Below are 18,982 nucleotides of genomic sequence, written 5' to 3'. Positions count from 1 at the left end.
TGTTTTATCACAAAACATGATATTGCAGAAATATATACATAAGTTTTTTTTAGATCAGGAAAATATTTTGTACAAAAGATGTTTTTATTTTAAAATATATTTACATATAGTTTTTTTAATTTAAGGTAGTTCTTTCACTAGCTGGAAGTAAATAGTGCATTTTTTTTTTTTAAATTAACATTTGCGACGAAAGAACCACCTTAATTCAATGAAATAAGTATTAGATTTCTTAAACATTAAAATATAACAAGAAAATATTGTCTTTAATCAAAGTATTTACTTGCTGCCCTAAGAACAAATGTTCCTGTTAGTACTTTTCTTTCAGTTAGTATTTTTAAAAGCAGAAATTTTATGTAGCCAACTTAAGTAAACACCCTGTATATAGGGATTTATGTTATTATAAAAAGGAAATTGAGTAAAATATAAGCGTAGCGTTACGTTTTCATTTTTTGAAGCTTGTCTGTTATCATTATTTATTATTATTATTATTATTATATAGTTCTTTTAATAATAGCTACTACCAACCTAACAACACAAAAATGTAGACATATAATAAAGAAAATTATATTATAAAGAAAAAGATGATTTAATCCGATTTACATGACTATAAATATTGTAGACACAGTCAGTTGGAATGATAATTACATCCAAATTTAATATTAAGAAAAAATATAACCAGCCTTAAAAAAATGCATTATTTTCATAGTCTAAACATTTTCTGGGAGTTGTTTTTCTTTTTTGAATTTTAAAAAAGCAATGCTTTTTTGAAAAAGCATTGAAGTCCCATTCGATATTATAAAACGAAACCAGAGACGTAATCAGACCAGAAAACAGCTAATTCTCTTATTTAACAGACTTTAATTGCTTAGTAAGAGAGGAAATATAACCTGTACAAGTTGCAACATCAGATTGAAAAAAGACAATCTTTCGCGTGTGACGGATGCGGAGAAAATTCAGAAGAAACATCGATCCACTGTCTCTGTTATTGCCCGGCGCTCATACAGCAGCAAAGGAAATGGTTTGGTCCGGCCATAGTCGAACCAGAAGAAATTAGGAAACTCAGCGCTAGGCAGATCCTGGGTTTCAGGACATCAGTTGGTTTTAATAGCCACTGAAAAGCGTAGCGGGGATAAAGTACAAGGGTCTATTTGGCTAGGTGCTCTGAACCATTTCTTCGAGGCCCGATGCTCGAGCATGGCCCGCTAACCTCCATACTCATACTCAAGAGAGGAAATAATAACTATATTCAAGAGAACATTAACCCTTTTCGTCTCGAAATAAAATTCTATTTCTATTCTAATAGGTTATGTAACGTCATCAAAATAACATACATTAACTAAATATTAATATTTAATAATACAATAACTTCATTATGATTCTGATATTATTATTAATAATGTACCATTACATTTATTAAAAACCTTCAGTTCAGTTACTGACCTTAAAATATAAGGTTCTATACCTCATAATTGTATTCTATATATATTCTATGCGATACCTAAATTATACAATTTTCTGTTCAGACCGGTCAAATTGATGACAGTAATTATAGTTGTAACATATATTATTTTCTAGACATGTGTGTAGAAAACTTTGAAAGCATAGAATTAAATATCATAATTTGTAGAATGGCTACTAGACATTTTATCGAATATTTCGTTAAATTACCGAGAAAAAACGATATGGACTAATGTATTCTACCTGTTCTTCTATATATGGCACTCAAACTCTATCCCTGAATATAAAAAAATGAGCGAAAGTTACTCAATATAAAAATTAAAGACAAAATAAGTTCAACTCGAATTCGGTCGAAGATAAAAATCAGGGATGTAGTTGTCAGTTTCAATAGGCAGAAGTGAGGTTGGCGGGACATGTTTTCAGACTTTCGGATGACAGGTGGACTGGACCCGTATGATTCAATGGACTCCACGAGTAACAACAAGAGAAAAGAACGTCCTTTATGTTTTCAGGTGATGAATTCTCTCTGCACGGGCAGAAAAGTGAAGTTGATTTTTGAAAATCTTTAGAAGTATACGCAAAATATTTCTTTCGGGAAACAATCTTTGAATGCTTATAACTTCTTCACTTTTTATTCTATTTTAATTTCACTTTCAAATTTGGGCATGGTATCAAGTCTGGTTTTACATTTTTATGCGTAATATGACAAAATTTGATTTGATCATCAGACAACTAACTGCCGTATTAGGCATTTCTACACATGCCCATGTGTTCACTTTGAAAATTACGTTCAAGTAAAAAAAACTTTAAACATAATTTTTCGTGATCCCCTACGGGTTTAGTTTGTTATAAAATGTATTTAAACACAAATTTTACATACTTTTACATACATAGAAGCTGTGTTTTTCGACATAAATAAAATGGAAACGAATGAAACGCACATAACAACATAATGTATTAACGTGTATGGGAAATGTAACATGCGGTTTTAATTTAACAAAAATAACTTTGTTGTTTCTCTAACAACAACAACAACAACAATACGCGTATAAAACCCATCTTAACGACACTACAAGAGAGTTTGGTTAAGAGTGAGGGCCTAGATTTTGTTGTATTTAATCTTGTTTTCGCGTTTTTAATGATATGTTAAAATATACTGACAAGTTGTATCAAATAGAAAAAATATACTCATTTCAAAATTTAGGGAATGTGTTTTAAAAGTTTTAAGGAGGTTTGAACAATTTATTAATAGATAAAACATAAATAAATCCATTAAAATTTTTCGCTCACGTAATAAATTTTCAAGATAAAGCCTATCTTCTACCCAAACAGATTCGTTATGTTATAATTAGACTCTGTCCTGACATGTTTCAAAATTATGTATAGTGTAACAAAATAGAGTAGTGTAGGACCTTTTTGGTCACTAGTTGTTATATGAAATTAAACCCACGCTATAATAAATGAAGCCTAAAAAACCGATTGAATATTCTTAAAATAAATAGAAACAGTCCTTATAAGTTTCTAAAATATTGAAGGAGACAATCTTATTGCATTGATAAATATGGTGGAAGTGCAAATAAATGCATTGTACATTATAAGATAGGATATGTCGTATCATTTATCTGCGTTTCCACCATTTTTATTTCTGTGTGTTAAGGCAGTTCATTTGTTAAGGTGTTTCGATACCAAAACGAAAGTGTTCTCAAAAAAACTGAAAGTTTGTGTGTGAAATAATGAATATTTAATACGCCTTTTGTATAAATTTCAAGTCGATTCTCTGTACGATTTACGATAAATTAATTATTAAAAAAAGCCCTTCTTACATGGTGGTAATAAATGTAGCTTTTTTTGTCAATAAATGCTTTTAAAAATACTTTACCATTTTCATTAAAAACTTTTATCAATATTAATCAAGTTTTAAGCTTTAAAATCGTACCAAAATTAACAACTGTACATAGAGATGACAATTTTTTTTTTATTGAATCACTGACTTAATTTTTCCCAAACCGTATAGAAACTTGGTACGAATTTTTCACAAAAGACGAATAAATAAAATTTCAAATTTTTTGGGTTATTTTTATTTTTTCGATATCGAAATACCTTGAGATATCTTTTCATTCAATAAAAACCTACTATTCTTTAAAATATGGTAAATATCGTATAAAGTTAATATTTCTAAGTTGCCTAAAATACTTGAAATTGGATTGAAGTAACGAAAAAAAAAGATATTGCAATGAATGTGTTCTAAATTTAAAGCGATCTCTATTCATTTAAATTTTATAGTAAATTAGCATTGCACAAAAAAACTTCCAACAAAAAACTAAACTAAACATGGACAAGAAATCATTAAAAATAAATTTATTCGTTTAATATAAGGAAATAGAAATTCTCTTCGAAACATGATCATCCATTATGTATGAACAAGTGATAAAAAAAAATACACAATGAATAGTGAACATATCTACGTTATTAAAAATACACATACTACGAATCCACGATCTGATCGTAGCAAATGATTTTCTAAATGTTAAGGTAGTACCAGCATGAAATCACTTTTCGACAGATTTGGCCGAATTTTTTTTCTCGGGTTTATAATAGCTTTATTTATGAATTCCTAAAATTTCATAATTTTTGACCGTTTAGATCGCGAGATATTTAAAGACAAAGTTCGCGATTTTGAGGGTCATGTCCCATTTAAAGCATGTAAAATGTCCGGTCTCTCCAACTATTTTTTATGATATTATTATATATTGAAGAAAAAGTAGAAAAAAATGTTTATACAATAAAATTCTAAAAAAAAAATTTAGAAATTAATTTTCACTTTCGAGATATTAATTTTGACGTAAATTGATCGAAATTGGGACGTTGTCATAATTATTTCCCATTTTAAACGGTCAAAATTTCTGAAACTTTGGGAATTAATAGTAAGCATTATTAAATTCTTAAATTTAATTTTTCGTTAAATTCTGTCGAAAAAAAAATTGTACCATTGCTTTAACATAGAAACTGCAAATACCATGCTGGTACTACCTTAACAGAAAAAAAAACCCGTAATATCCTAAGAATAACTTGGATCGATTGTTATGTAGGAACTATTATATACAAATATACACTTATGTGTACAGTATGTGCTAAAAGAGAGTCTTCGAAGATAATCAGTTATAACGGTATAGTTTAGTCGAGTGATATTCGCTTCTTTTCACTGTTCGGGTGTAATGCATTGAAAAAAAAAACTGGCTGACCCAGTCAGAAATAACCTGCAATTAGCTTGGACATGAAAAACGAATTAAATTTCGTTTTTTTTGCCAATTTTCTAGATCAATTCGTTAATTATATAAATATATATATTTCGACTATCATGTAGTCATCATCGGTATGAATTAGCTAATTAGCTTATCGTAATACACTACAAGATTTGACGATGACTAAATGATAGTCAAATTGGGGAAAATTCGAAATTTAATTCAAGTTCTAATTTATCATCTTGGATAATACTTATACCAAAAGTTGCAATTAATGACTGAATGGGAATCGTGACATTAATAAGCGAGGGAAAAACAGAAATAACATATTTTCGTCAGTTTTCCATCGTGCTACTTTCGTGGTACACGCTGTACTTTTTGCATGCATATGAGTATAATGAATTCTAAACGAGTATTCAATTGGCTTTATTGTGTTTTTAATATTACTTTTTTTTCGTGACTTCCATTATTATTCTTTACATAGAAACGAAGATATTTAAGTGCCCTCAAAAACTTTAGACAAAAACTTATTTTCGTAATAGTTTGCCTCTAGAAAGAATAAGAAAATTCAATTTTAACGTCCCATAATCAAAAATTTGGGTTCCTTATTTGGTACTTTTACCTTGGACGGTGATGAAAATTTTGAAAATTTGGAATAACTGAAAGATTTTACCCTAACAAAAATCGTCTAACGCACCTATAGAAATTTCCCTTCAAAACTCAGTGACTGTGTCGCAAAATAGCCAAACGAATGTTTTGATGTTAGCCAGCCTCAAACCTCGAAAATTTCTCCACATTCTGTGGGAAAATTCGCGCGTAAAACCTTACAAAATTATAATTCTTTTAATAAATTCCCTCAAATAAACGTCAACCCATATTTATCAATTTCCTTCATTTGATTTTTCTGGAGAGTAAAAAAAAAATCAATGCATACAAAATCCCAAACACTTAAAGTTTGAATAAACAGCACAATAAAAATTTCAACAAATGCTACAAAACGTTTTCTCATATCGTGTACGATTCACATCGATTTCTCAGTTTTTATTTACTTTGTGATATTTTCTTTTAAAAAATTTACTCACGTCTACATACATACATATTGTAAAAACTATATCTACTTCGAATCGAAACGTTACGATGGCAAACTTTTTTAAATATTTATACCTTTTGTAGAATCGTCTTCGGTTGTCTGTTCGAGGGACAGATAAACTGACTTCGGCTTGTCTAACATTATCATAGCCGTCAAATGTATTGTTTCAAAATAGCTGTATGTTATACAAAGCTTTAAATGTCAAATAATAATCTATAATAATAATAAATGGATCAAATCTGGGCAAATATTCGAATACTTTTCCTGAGAAAAGTTAAAAAAGCGTTTATTTATTCACAATTTTGCATTAACGGTACGTTCGGTAATCTTTAGTCGCGTGATGAAAGATTTGCTCACGCGCTGTACACAAAAACAAAGGTGTTATCAGTTTGACCGGTATGTGTGTCTGTCTTTCTATCTGTGGCATCGTAGCGCCTAAACGAATGAATCAATTTTTATTTTTGTTTTGTTTTGTTTGATAGGTAATTTAATGGAGAGTGTTCTTAGTTATGTTTCAAGAAAGAGTTTAGGGTTCCGTAACCGAAAGAACTAAAAAATAGACGTTGATTCTCAAAATGGGTTCAGGTTGATGAAGGCTCTAAGGAAAAAGGCAGTTTAATGGAAACTGCTCATAGAAATGACAGAGAAATTCGGGCTTACTCTTGCTAAATTATCTATCCTTAGGTATTTTAGATGTTTTGCCAAACAAAGTGGATATCGAGAGGCCTAAAAAATGTTAAAATTGTCTCTGCGAATGGTCAAATAAGATTTAAGGCTTAAAAAATGTGAAAAATATTTTTCGAAATGTTTTTTAATCAATACTAAACTATTTTTAACCTACTCCGGAGTAGATAATGACAACACTCAGATCTTTCATTATCATTTAGATACCTTAGTGCCCAGATAACATACACCTGTTAAAACAATACATTTAATATGCAATACTTTCGAGTTCGAATCGAATAGTTTAGTTGATAAGTGAACTTTTCACCAAGAAAAATAAATATTAAGAGAATTGATTTCTATTTGACATAAACAATCTTTTGATGTCAAACTAGACAATAAAAATAAAATATATTCCTTTCATTTTAGTTTCACATCGAATTATAAATAGATAAAAACTTTGTGCGTTAATAATTAATGAGAAAACGTTATTAGAGTTTGTTAGCTTTCTTTGAATAAAGACATTAATTATAAAATTAGTTTTTTAAATATTAAATTAGGACATCATAGGATCATTTATATTTAAATCAAAGTTATTTTGATTGGAAAAAGTTTTAATATTATTTTAATAATTTTCATTTCTTTCATGATATATGGGTGTCACGTAATGACCGTTTTCGGAGTATATATGATAAAATCAAAGAAGTTTTTTTTTTGGATCCTTGAGCCATTAGTTCATCTATAGTATATTTCAGTTTAATTTTTATAATAATCAAATATGTAGAAAATAAAATTCACTACCATTTATCATCATTCTTTATTCTTTTTTGGAGATTTTTACGGCGTTCAATGGCCAAAAATAACAAAATTTTAATTTTCAAACGAATTTTATACTTGGGGCTTGTGTTATTCAAGTCAAATTAACAGAACAGTTTGAAAAATTCAATAACCGACATCGCAACCTCCCGCAAAGTCAGAAAATCTCCCAAAATAAGGTTTTTTCAGTCCTATACATGCCATAACAAGATGGAATTTTCAACTATTCTGTTAATTTGACTTTATTTTGAGTCGAGTGGTGAAAATCCCAATTTTCTAGCATGTATAGATTTGAAAAACGTAATTTTGGGAGATTTTGTCGATTTTCCGGAGGGTTGCGATGTGGGTAGTGAAATTTTTCGAACTTTTCTGTTAATTTAACATTATTTCGAGTCGATTGTTGGAAATCTCATCTTTCTAGCATGTATAGAACGGAAAAATGTAATTTTGGGCGGTTTTTCCTTTTTTGCGAGGGGTTCTAAATAGTCAAAGTTGTGTGAATCATGCAAACACGGTTGCCAAAATTTGGAAGGTTTGTGGGTGAAATAAAGAGTGCGCCGCAGGCCTACTCTTTCGAATGCTTTATGAGTTTTTTCATACAAAATTCATTCATAGGACATGGCCAAGTCGACAAGATAGTGGCTTTGCCGAAAAGTGGAAAACAAATTTTCGAATTACCAATTTGTAAATTTTCCCTATTCGAGAAGAAACTGGAAATGCTCATTTCTGTATACTGAAGAACCATTCTATGTTCCACTTTCATGAAATATGATTTCAATTATCAATTCATTTAAAAAATGTTTTCGACGCAAAAAATGAATGGAAACAGTTGTTTTTAAGAATAAAAATGTTTAAGTGAAAAGTCTAGACAAAAATATGTTTATTTATTATATTCACATTTCCATGTGACACTACTCTAATGGCAAAGAAAATCTATTTTAATAAACTTTGATATAGAAAATTCGAATATATAGAAAAAACACAAACTTATTTTCATAAAAAAACAACGAAAAAAATATTAAGAAAATGACAAAAAAAAAAAAACAAAACTAGGGCAAATCAATACCATATTGAAATAACTTGTTACTGCAGTGATTTTTTTTTTATTCTTTAGTTTAAACAAAAATATGTTTATTCCAAAAGAAGTGTGGAAAAAAGAACAAGTGAAATTATTAGAACACCAATCGACCCATCCCAAACCTCCAACATTCTCCCTGTAACATATGTCAATCATTGGAAAAATATTGTTTGGAATATAGGGTGCGCCATTTTAATCTGTAATGGCTAATAACTTTTAAAAAATTGCGTTAATTTGGTCGTACGATAAACGTTAATCAAGATATATGGTCATTGAATCGACGGATTTTGAATTAAAGCTTTGTGGTACTGATATTTCGAAAACCATAGGTCGGATCGTTTTTTTATTGGTCTCATTCTTTGATCGGTGGGTCAAATTTAGTCTAAAATGAAATTTTTACCAAAAAAGGCTCGAATTTTCGCAATTTTTTTAAGGGATTTGTAAAAATACGAAAAAAAATCGAAATATTTTGTTGTTACCAATTTTAATAAAAAATCATTTTCTAAAGTAATTTCGACCTAAAATCGCGTTAATTTGGTCGTACAATATCCATATTTCAAGATATTTGGCCATAAAACCTTCTGATCCACAATAAAAGTATCCAAATTAGACCCACGTCTAGTTGGATCCAGGTCCAACTTCTATATCAAGGTACGTCGTATAAAATATAACGTATGTCGTTTAGTAATAAATGAATGGCTAGCCTTAACGGTAACAACCTATTTACATGTGTATATGAAGCATGAACTAAAACCATCTTTAAATATATTTTTTTTTATCTGTTAAAACCGAATAAGTATTTATCGCATTTAATAAAATCGTCTCCACTATCACTAACATATTTTTAAAGCAAGTTTAGTTCATCCACCGAATATCATCTTTCGAGGTACTATTGTGAAAAGAAGATTAAACCAAGAGCCAGCAACATCGAAATTTTTGAGAAACGATTTTTTGTTTCATAGAATCGTAACCTATCCCTGTATATAAAATTATGTAGAGGTTATGATTTACTAAGTACAGAACGCGTTGACAAATCTCTTCTCGCGCTACTAATGATTATCGAACGGTTAACATGAGTGCTAACGGGGTTAAATAATGTACCCAATGGAATTTTACTTAATTTAAGAAAAGAAAAATTTGATGTTTAAAGATACAAAATACTTATATCAAGTAAATATTTTCTTGAATCAAGTATATATTTACTTGCTACCATATTTTCTTGAAACAAGTACCGTATCGGGAAAAAGTCCAACACACAGAGCCATGGATGGCTCTTGGAATATTATGTATGTATTGTTGACAATATTTTTATTCCAGTAGTAAGCTTTAAGCTATGTAAGCTTTAAGCTGTAAAGCAGTTGTGAGTGGTTTATTTTGTTATCAAGTTACTGGTTGAATGATTTAGGTCATACAACAATATGAATCAAGAAGTTTTCTTTTATATTATTTTATTTGTATGTATGTACGGTTATGGTAGTTACTTTATAAGAACGGGAGAGCAGGCAGACATAATAATAAGCTTTTAGTTTACACAAATCAAAAATTTAACGATATTTAATATATAGGTTTTTCTAATCAGAAATTATTGAATCAAGGTTTGCTGTAGTAAAATTATCGTCAAAATTATATTTATTTTATCATTATAAGTTAATGGACAGAAAAATAGAAAATGAATGGATGGTAGAACTATAGTGAGCCAAGTAACATGCTCATATTTGATAAAAGATACAATAATTACCAACCATTCATGGAATAATGGGAAAAAATTATAATAATTTTACTAAAAATATTTGTTTTACCGCAAAACAAAATTAGTTCTTCTTGAAAAGATTGGGTTTTCTCAGGGAAAATGATGAAAAATGACCCTTGGATTAATGTGACATGGAAAAACTATGAAAAATTACATTATTTTTCGTGTAAAACTCTTTTCTAATGAGATTATCTCGGAACAACTCGTATAATATACATGAGCAATTCTATTTGTTCTTCGACCTCACAAAAAAAGGCAGGCTATTTGAAATTATCTTTGAAAAACCAAATAATTGCTTAATAATTGAATTAGATAACAAAAATTATATTCATATTAAAAACAAATTATCCTTATCGAAAAATTTAGAAAATTACTTGAAATACATATTTTTAGATATAATCAAATACAGTCAAATCTCGTTAAACCGTAAATTTGTACAATGAATTTCTGAAATTACGTTTGTTTTCATTAAAAGTGAACTCTAATCAATAAATTTCCAAAAAAATCGAATATATGAAAGTATAATCCTTTAAAATACCATCCTTTTTCAGTTATAACTTTTCGAAGACACGCAGAACCTACTTTAAAAATTTTTACATAATCAAGTAATCAAACTATTTTTAATTAGTTAATTGAGAAGCTAGAACTCGATTATTTATAAAATTAATTCGACTACCAAATTAAAAATCCAAAAATATGATTTTCAAAGTACATACAAGTTAAAAAAAAGTTCTCTCGTACATCTACCATGACAGTAAATCAAGCAAGAAGATATATAGATGAGAGACAAATCTTGTGTGTGCTCTTTGAAAGTACTCGAAAGTAGAACCGGTAGAACATTGATGTTAACCTAGTTTAAATTATATCTTCAACATATATAAATAATTGCATATAAACTGCATATAAGAATAATTACAATATACATATCAACTTGCTTGTTTGGTTGTTGCCACCACTTCCACTATAAATATATATAGAGTTAGAGTTGACGACTTATAATATATAACACATATATATTCTAATATATTTTACATACGTTTATAGCATATATTATAATAATAAAATATATATACCTACAAGAGGTTTCGTAAATATTTAAGGTAGAAAAAATACCGATATACCCCTGATATAACAACCAATCTAGTTAAAGTACTCTATTTTTAATATTCCCATCTGAATATTTCTTCAATGAGTGTTTTTTTTTTTTGGAACGAAATTCCATAACGCGACTTGCCATGGTGAGCAAACTGGTAGAAATCGTCACATTACTTTTTTGTTTGCTGTCAAACGAATAACAATTCATAAACGTTAATTATTTAATAAATTATTATAACTAATTACGTTATATCTTTATTTAGATGAGCAATCAAAAAAAGATTATATGTATAATACAGATTTAGAAAAGTAAGTTAAAAAAAATTGTATATATTACTATATTTATTAACCGTTTACATTTGTTTTTGAGCAGGTTTCGTAAAGACTTTTGTTCCTAACTGGGACACGTTCTTTTTTTACGCACGGATTTACATAGCTTATATACTAAAATGTGCGTTTTTGCTGACATAGAGGTACAAAGATTTTGAATTGATCTTGTTTCACGCTAATGTGCAAATCGTAATTTATCCCTACATGATTTCTATAAAGAAAGGAATATCCTACATTCAACCGTCTAAATATTAACGTATATAAGTCCACCATCAATAATTTTCGAACACTTTGTACATTGTATATGTACATATTATAATATGATGAATTTAACACTACAAGAATTGTATTACTTCCTTCTGCATAATATATCATCACGGTATATAGAGATTGACGTACATATAACGTGTGGTGGGTACCTTCTACATACAGAAAAACATATTATTATATCCTTCGAACAAGTTATCCATATTATTATTATCTAAGTCTATTTGTATATGTATTTTTTATACCATGTATATATGAAATATACATAGTATATTAAGTTTAGTCCCAACTTTGTAACGCTTAAAAATAATGATGCTAGGAAAAAAATTTTGTAATAGGTGTTCATAAAATCACTTAATTAGTCTATTTCCGGTTGTCCGTCCGTCCGTCTGTGGACACGATAACTCAAAAACGAAAAAAGATATCGAGTTGAAATTTTTACAGTGTACTCAGGACGTAAAAAGTGAGGTCAAGTTCGTAAATGAGCATCATTGGTCAATTGGGTCTTGGGTCCGTAGGACCAATCTTGTAAACCGTTAGAGATAGAACAAAAGTTTAAATGTAAAAAATGTTCCTTATCAAAAATTAAACAACATCACTGTTTACTCGTGAGGGCGCCAATTAGGCGGAAATTTTATAATATGTACTATACTTGATTATCAGTTATGTATGTGTCACATGTTTGTATGTGTAATGTGATAGAGTAATCAACACTATTTATGCATAGTATTTCAACAATTAACTCAGTCAATTGTTTGTTTTCACTTGTTTTTACATATATATTATATATTGCAGTTTTTATTTAAATTTATATGGGAATTCATAAAGTGGTTAAAACGTTAGTAGCCTTAGACGATATATGCGAAAATGACTTTCAACCAAGAAAAATTTACTATTTAAGCGTGATTCATAGACAGCTGGTTGCATAGACATATCTTTTATCGAAATCTAAGTTGCATATTCAACATTTGGAATTCACTCTAACAATTATTAATGGGACAACATTCAGTCTTAGTCAGAAGGAAAGATTTGGCAATACAAGAAATTCTATCCATTCAATTATCGAAAATTTTAAGTGAATGATTTTAGGAGACTTTGTATTAAATATATTCCATTTTAAAATTAATCAGGAATTGATTTTCTTTTTAAAAACTAAACAATACAATCTCCCATAATTACAAATGCCCTCCCACAAGCAATATTATAATAATATAGTACCTACACCAAAGACAGACTGCCCCCCCCCCGTTATTTAAGGAATAAAAAGTTTATTTCAATTTTCTATTATTTTTTCCAGTTTTCATTCGTTTTTCATTTATTATATCGATTCACAATTGAGTTGAATACTGAATAATAATAGTAAGCACAATATAAAAGGTCGCAAGTAAATTCATCGATCTTGAAACGGCTTGAAAAAGAAGGTTATGAAAATCTTGGAAGAAAAAGTTAAGATATTTTGATAAAAATGAAAATGATACTTCGTCGCGATTTGACTTTATATGGCTTTTGGTTCAGTTTTTATTTTCTTTGCAAAATTATCGACAAAGTGCCGTATTTTATTTAGTGTTTTATGTAGCGTTCCCATACGTAATCAAGCAAAAGGACAATAATCTAGTTAACCCAGATGATACGAAAAAATGGTATCATCATACATTTTTTTGGCCGAAATACGTTTTACTCGAATAGCTATCGTAATTTAATCGAACCTACTGACAATAAAATTGTACTATGGATAAAATTGGATGAATTTACTTTCGTCTATTATAATAATAACTCTAAAAACATTATATATAGCATGCGTATTGTAGAAATAACTAGGTTATATGCAAATTATTCATTTTGTATATCGAAGACATGGAGTTTGAGTATCACCAGCAGTAGAAAAGAATGCTATTGCCATTGTATTTGGCTGCAAGTTCTTTAGTTTTTTCTTTTTTTTGATAAAAGTTTAATGAGAACTCTATATATGCATACATATAGTAGTAATAGTGTAGTTGTTAGCTGAATTAAATTAATTATTAATAATGTTTATTTTATTTATAGTAAAATGAATGTTTAATACAATAATAATTTATTAAAAGAAAAAAAAAACTTTAATGGAACAGTAACGATGCGAGGTCTGTTCATGATTTTATGTTAAATGTCAAGAGATCTTAAAATCATGAAAATTTATTATTTAATATACAGATTGTATTTTTTGAAACTGAATATATGCATTAAGAAAACGGTATTTGCCTGATGTTGAATTTGCCATATTACACATAAAAATATAAATTAGACTTGATACTATAAGAAAATTTGAAAGTGAAATTAAAATTGATTAAAAAACGAAGAAGTTATAAGCATTCAAAGATTGATTGCCCATTTCCTTTTAACAAAACAAAGTTTATATGTCTACCTATATCTTCCTCTTTGTTTAATTGGGAATTTTAAACGTTCATATTTTCCGTAATTCTAAAGATTTTCAAAACCAACTTCACTTTCTTGCCTGTGCAATGAGAATTCTTCACTTGAAGTGATAAAAAAATTTAGTCAACAAGCCTAATAATGAAGTCAGAATGAAAATTTACGGAGAAGGCTAGAAATGTTTGTACTGGTGAGAGTCCCGACTCATTTCGTCAAATTGAATATTTCCACAATACTTCGTAACATGGATGAGGCACGACGAGTAAGCTTAATTTCACGTCTACCTTAAATTTTCTATACACAATCATAAAGAATACAATCCGATTAAATTAAAAAAAAAAAAAAACACAACAAATTTGCAGGTTGTTTTTCAAGAAAATTATTCACTAAAAAGGTTAATTTCGTAAGATTTATAAGTGTTAAAATTGAGATCGAAAAGGTAAATAGCGAAATTTTCCTACTGGGAAAAATCTACAGCTATTAATAAAATTTATCACCATTTATAACAATTATAAAACATTGTTTCCAACAAAAACATTTTTACATGAAGTAAAAATGTATATGAATGAGAATGTACAGTTTGGGGAGTCGTAAAACATGGAAATATGAGTATAATTTACAAGAAAAAAATGAAACCCTTTGAATTTTTCAGCTGTTTTGCTATTCCCAACTCCGAATAAAATGTATACTAAAAATAGAAAAGAAAGTTTTAGGTAACAAGTTTCCATTTTCTAAGCAAGATTTTACAAATTTTTTATTTTCTCGAAAATGGTGCATGTAAGTTCCTAGACTAACTCTTAGTTTTGCACTAATTAATTATCCATGATGTTTTTAAGAATAGATTTTCATCGATTATCAATTAATTCTTAAATAATATTCACTTTAAACTTTAAAAATTAATAAAATAACTGGATTAAACTTTCTTTGTAAAAATAAAAAGTTTAAATTTCTTTTTAATTAAACATTCTACGAATGTAAAGAATTTCTTATCATTAAGACTGGAACGATACGAGCTTCGAAAAAAAAAATGAACGTAAACTTCAATGTATAAACCTTATTTTTCGCCCTTCTTTTTGTCACTCTAAATTCCAGCTTAATGTGGCCCATAAAAACAAAATTTATATTTTTGATAAAATTGTCTTAGAAGTTACAAAAAAAAATACGTGATTATTAAGAATTGTCTTAAAAGTGTGGACACATGATTTTTGAAAAATATTTACAAAAGATGTGTTTTTAAAATTAGCTCAGTTTTTTTATTTCAGATTAAAAAAACTGGAAAAATATTACGATATTTCTGGTATTTTACTTGGAAAATCTTTTTTAAATCATTCGTAGGATGTTATACGTCCCAATTTCGAACATTAAGGATGTACGAGCGAAATGGCAATTTTGGAAAATAGGTCTGATTTTTTTAAAAGAAGTTGGACTAAGTTTTAATCAATTCTGAAAATTTTAGACGAGGTTGCCCGATTATTTTAATAAATAGATGACATTGAGATTTTCAGTAAGTTTTCAGAGTGTCACACAACGGGTAAGCTGAATTTTTTTGCCCATAATCTTTTCGAATTGCGTGAAAGAGAATTGTACTCCACTTACAGGACTTTTTTAAAAGAATTATATTCGAACTATATAAAAAATATCGTAATATTTTATCTTATAATAAAAAAAAGGAAATATTATATTACAAAAGATGTATAATTATACAATAATTAGTAAAAAAAAAAAGAATAAAAATCAAACAATTAATAAAATAATGCTTGCTTGCACTATAATAAGAGTAAGTGAGATAAATAACGTTCAATGCTGTCTTTTGACGTGATTATATGAAGATAATCTGTGTTTAATTAGATGCGATTAATTTGATTAGATGTGAAATTGTGTTCGAATATCAATAAAAAAAATAAATAAAACTTATAGGGGAACCCTGGATAAATTAACATTAATTCGTTTGCTGTGACAGTAAAAATTGGTATCATTTGGCTATCGAGAAATGTAGCCCAATTGAAATACGTGAATTATTTACTGAAGAAGTTGGAATTTGTTGCATAAACATCGGATTTGTCATCCCCTTAACTTAGTTTCAAAGCGAAATAGCGCAAATGGTATGAAATACTGGATGAAATTCCATTATTTTTGAGCAAGATGTAAAGAGGCGTATTTCATTAAAAGATCGGCTTCGATATCCACACAGACTTGCCAGAGATCTCTTTTGTGTTCTGCTAAAAGGATACGATAAGTTTCGTACTCCTCTCGCCCAACGAAACTACAAATTTTGCCAATCTGTGATATTGGTATATTCTACAGAACACAGTAAATTTTTCCCAATCGTCTCAGTAAAACTTTAAAAAACAAAAATTGATTTTGAAAGTTCAATTTCTACAAAAAGTTTTTACATGTAAGAGAAAGGAAATAACCAAAAAACGTTTTAGACCCGGGTTCCCCTATTTGAATAAAAAAAAGTTGTTATTAGCAAAAAAGATTTTTTTGTTAATTTTGGTGCGTTTTTGAAAGAATTTGTTTGAATTGAATATAAATTTTTTTGAAGTTCGTTCGATTGTTTTTTTTTTTTTTAAGTGTTTCGTTTTAAATTTTGTGGTTTACCTGGGGGCGAGCCCCCGTGCATCGTTGTTGCAACATCAGGATACCCAGAAGTTGTTGTTTCCAAAATCGAACTACGTTGAATTGATGATCGACTGGAAAGATTTATTCCAGCCTCTTGTAGGAGACTCTGCCAACCCGTTGGTGGATCATAACGTCCTTTTCAAGCCAAATTGGCATCAAAAATTTTTTAATATTATACACACAAAATACACAAAATTTAAAATGTTAGTAATCAATCATAAACCTTCCCCGACAATTCGAGAACATTATATTTGTCATTTTTTACATATAATAGGTAGAAATGTTAATAAAATATTGAGGGGGGAATATTGAAGGCTATAAAACACATCAATTAATTAAATATTTGTAATATTTTACATGATTAACGGGGTTTTACTGTACTATACTGGGTGATTTTAGTAGGATACGACAACTTTTTAAAATTTTCATGCAATGGTATATCTAAGGCTTGTTTGATGTTGAAATGTTTCAAAATATTTATCCTTAATTTCTAGAGATATTTTGAAACACTCTGTTATTTTACATAGTTTTAACTTTTTAGGTAAAATAGGTCATTTTTTGAAAAAATCTTCTGAAAAATAATTAGTATTTCAAATTATGAAACAGCTTTGATTTCGAGTTTACTAGACCTTTTGGTTTCTAAAGCGTAAAGCTGGAATAACTTATTATACAAGCCCTAGAATTTTTCTAGTAAAATAATTACTGGTTTTAGAAAAATAAATTTTGTCGTAAATAGTTTTTTTCAGCATTGAATCTCATTTTTTTCCATAATAAAGCTTATGTCAAAGCTAAAAACAATTTATTAAGCTCTTTAAATAATGGGTTTAACTAATTAATCATACTTAAAAGTTTTAATTCTACAGCTAATTAATTATTTAATTTACTTGATAATATTAATATAATATAATTTCTGGTTAATTACTTACCAAATGGAAGTTCGAATCGACAATCAACTAATAACGAATGACCTGTTGGATTTTTCGTACCAACAACTTCACCATCACGCATCACTAATTCCGCTTCTAATGAAACCCATTGGCCGTTACCTTCCTGGAATCCACACTAAAGGTTACAAATTATTTTCAAAAACTTTTAATGATTTTCGTACTTAAAAAATTATAAATCGACATTAATTAGTTTGTATAGGCAATTTACATCACATAACTGTATACATTTTGGAGGAAAAAATTACATGAAATATCGCTACTTGAAAGTTGAATAACTCGAAAATGTTTCATTATTTTAATCCTAGTTAATCATTATGTTAACTGGGTTTTCGAACCAAGAGTGTAAAGGATCTAGGCTTGAATTCATCCAATATATGGAGGTTCTGTGACGCTTACATTGATTATTTATTTTTTGAGAAATGTTGTCATAGCAGCGAAAATTCTTTGTCAAAATAATGTGAAATTATAATAAATCGAAAAAAAGAAAAATAATTATTTTTAATAAATTTCTTTAAATAAATTATTGAGTAGTAATATTTGCAAAAATAACCAAATAGCTAGAAAACCCAAAAAAAAAATAGCCATAAAATCATTGACATGACGGATTATGTAAAAAATACAAATGTATCAAACAAAAAATAATAATTTGAATGAGAATATCTGTGCTTTTAAAAGTATTCCTGGGAGCTTTATAATTTTATTGTTTATATTGTTTAATTATCACCGCTATGTGCTGAAAGCTACCCCCGAAGTTCGTGTAAGTTTGTAATAATTGTGTTTAATCTATTTTTAATGTCCATAGTCGGTTAATGGCCTTTGTTTCGGCTTTTCTATAAATTGAAAAGCCCAAAAATGTTTTTGTTTGTTTGTATATACATCTAAAATGATTCATTGTTATGGCTCTTAAAACACAACAGTGTTTAATTCTATGTGTACAGTCTCGATTTAATATACATACATTCCAATGCTTTGGACAAATGGCTTTAAAATTAGGGTATTTAATTAAAAATGAATTACATAAAGACAAAATTAAGGATTTATTTTACAAAATTAAGGACATATTCCCAAAATTTAAGTGGTCATTTTCATAGAAACCGATACATTTTGATTTGCACGTTAACGTCAAAATCATAATATATACACACGTTAAAATTATTCAATTTCATATCTATACGTTAACGTACAAATGAAGTCATTACGTTAAATTCAAAATTGACA

The 18,982-nt window shown here is 28.4% G+C and overlaps 1 protein-coding gene across 1 annotated transcript in view; it reads right to left on the bottom strand.

Annotated features, from left to right (window-relative positions):
• LOC123300715 (protein unc-13 homolog B) overlaps window positions 1-18,982 on the bottom strand; it is a 367,411-nt gene that overhangs the window by 331,753 nt on the left and 16,676 nt on the right. The window contains exon 4 of the mRNA XM_044883344.1: window positions 17,744-17,879. Within this exon, the coding sequence (XP_044739279.1) occupies window positions 17,744-17,879 (136 nt within the window). The remainder of the gene's footprint in view (window positions 1-17,743; window positions 17,880-18,982) is intronic.

This window comes from Chrysoperla carnea, chromosome 5, assembly GCF_905475395.1.
Source record: "Chrysoperla carnea chromosome 5, inChrCarn1.1, whole genome shotgun sequence".
NCBI lineage: Eukaryota > Metazoa > Arthropoda > Insecta > Neuroptera > Chrysopidae > Chrysoperla > Chrysoperla carnea.
This window is presented reverse-complemented; position numbering and strand designations above follow the sequence as displayed.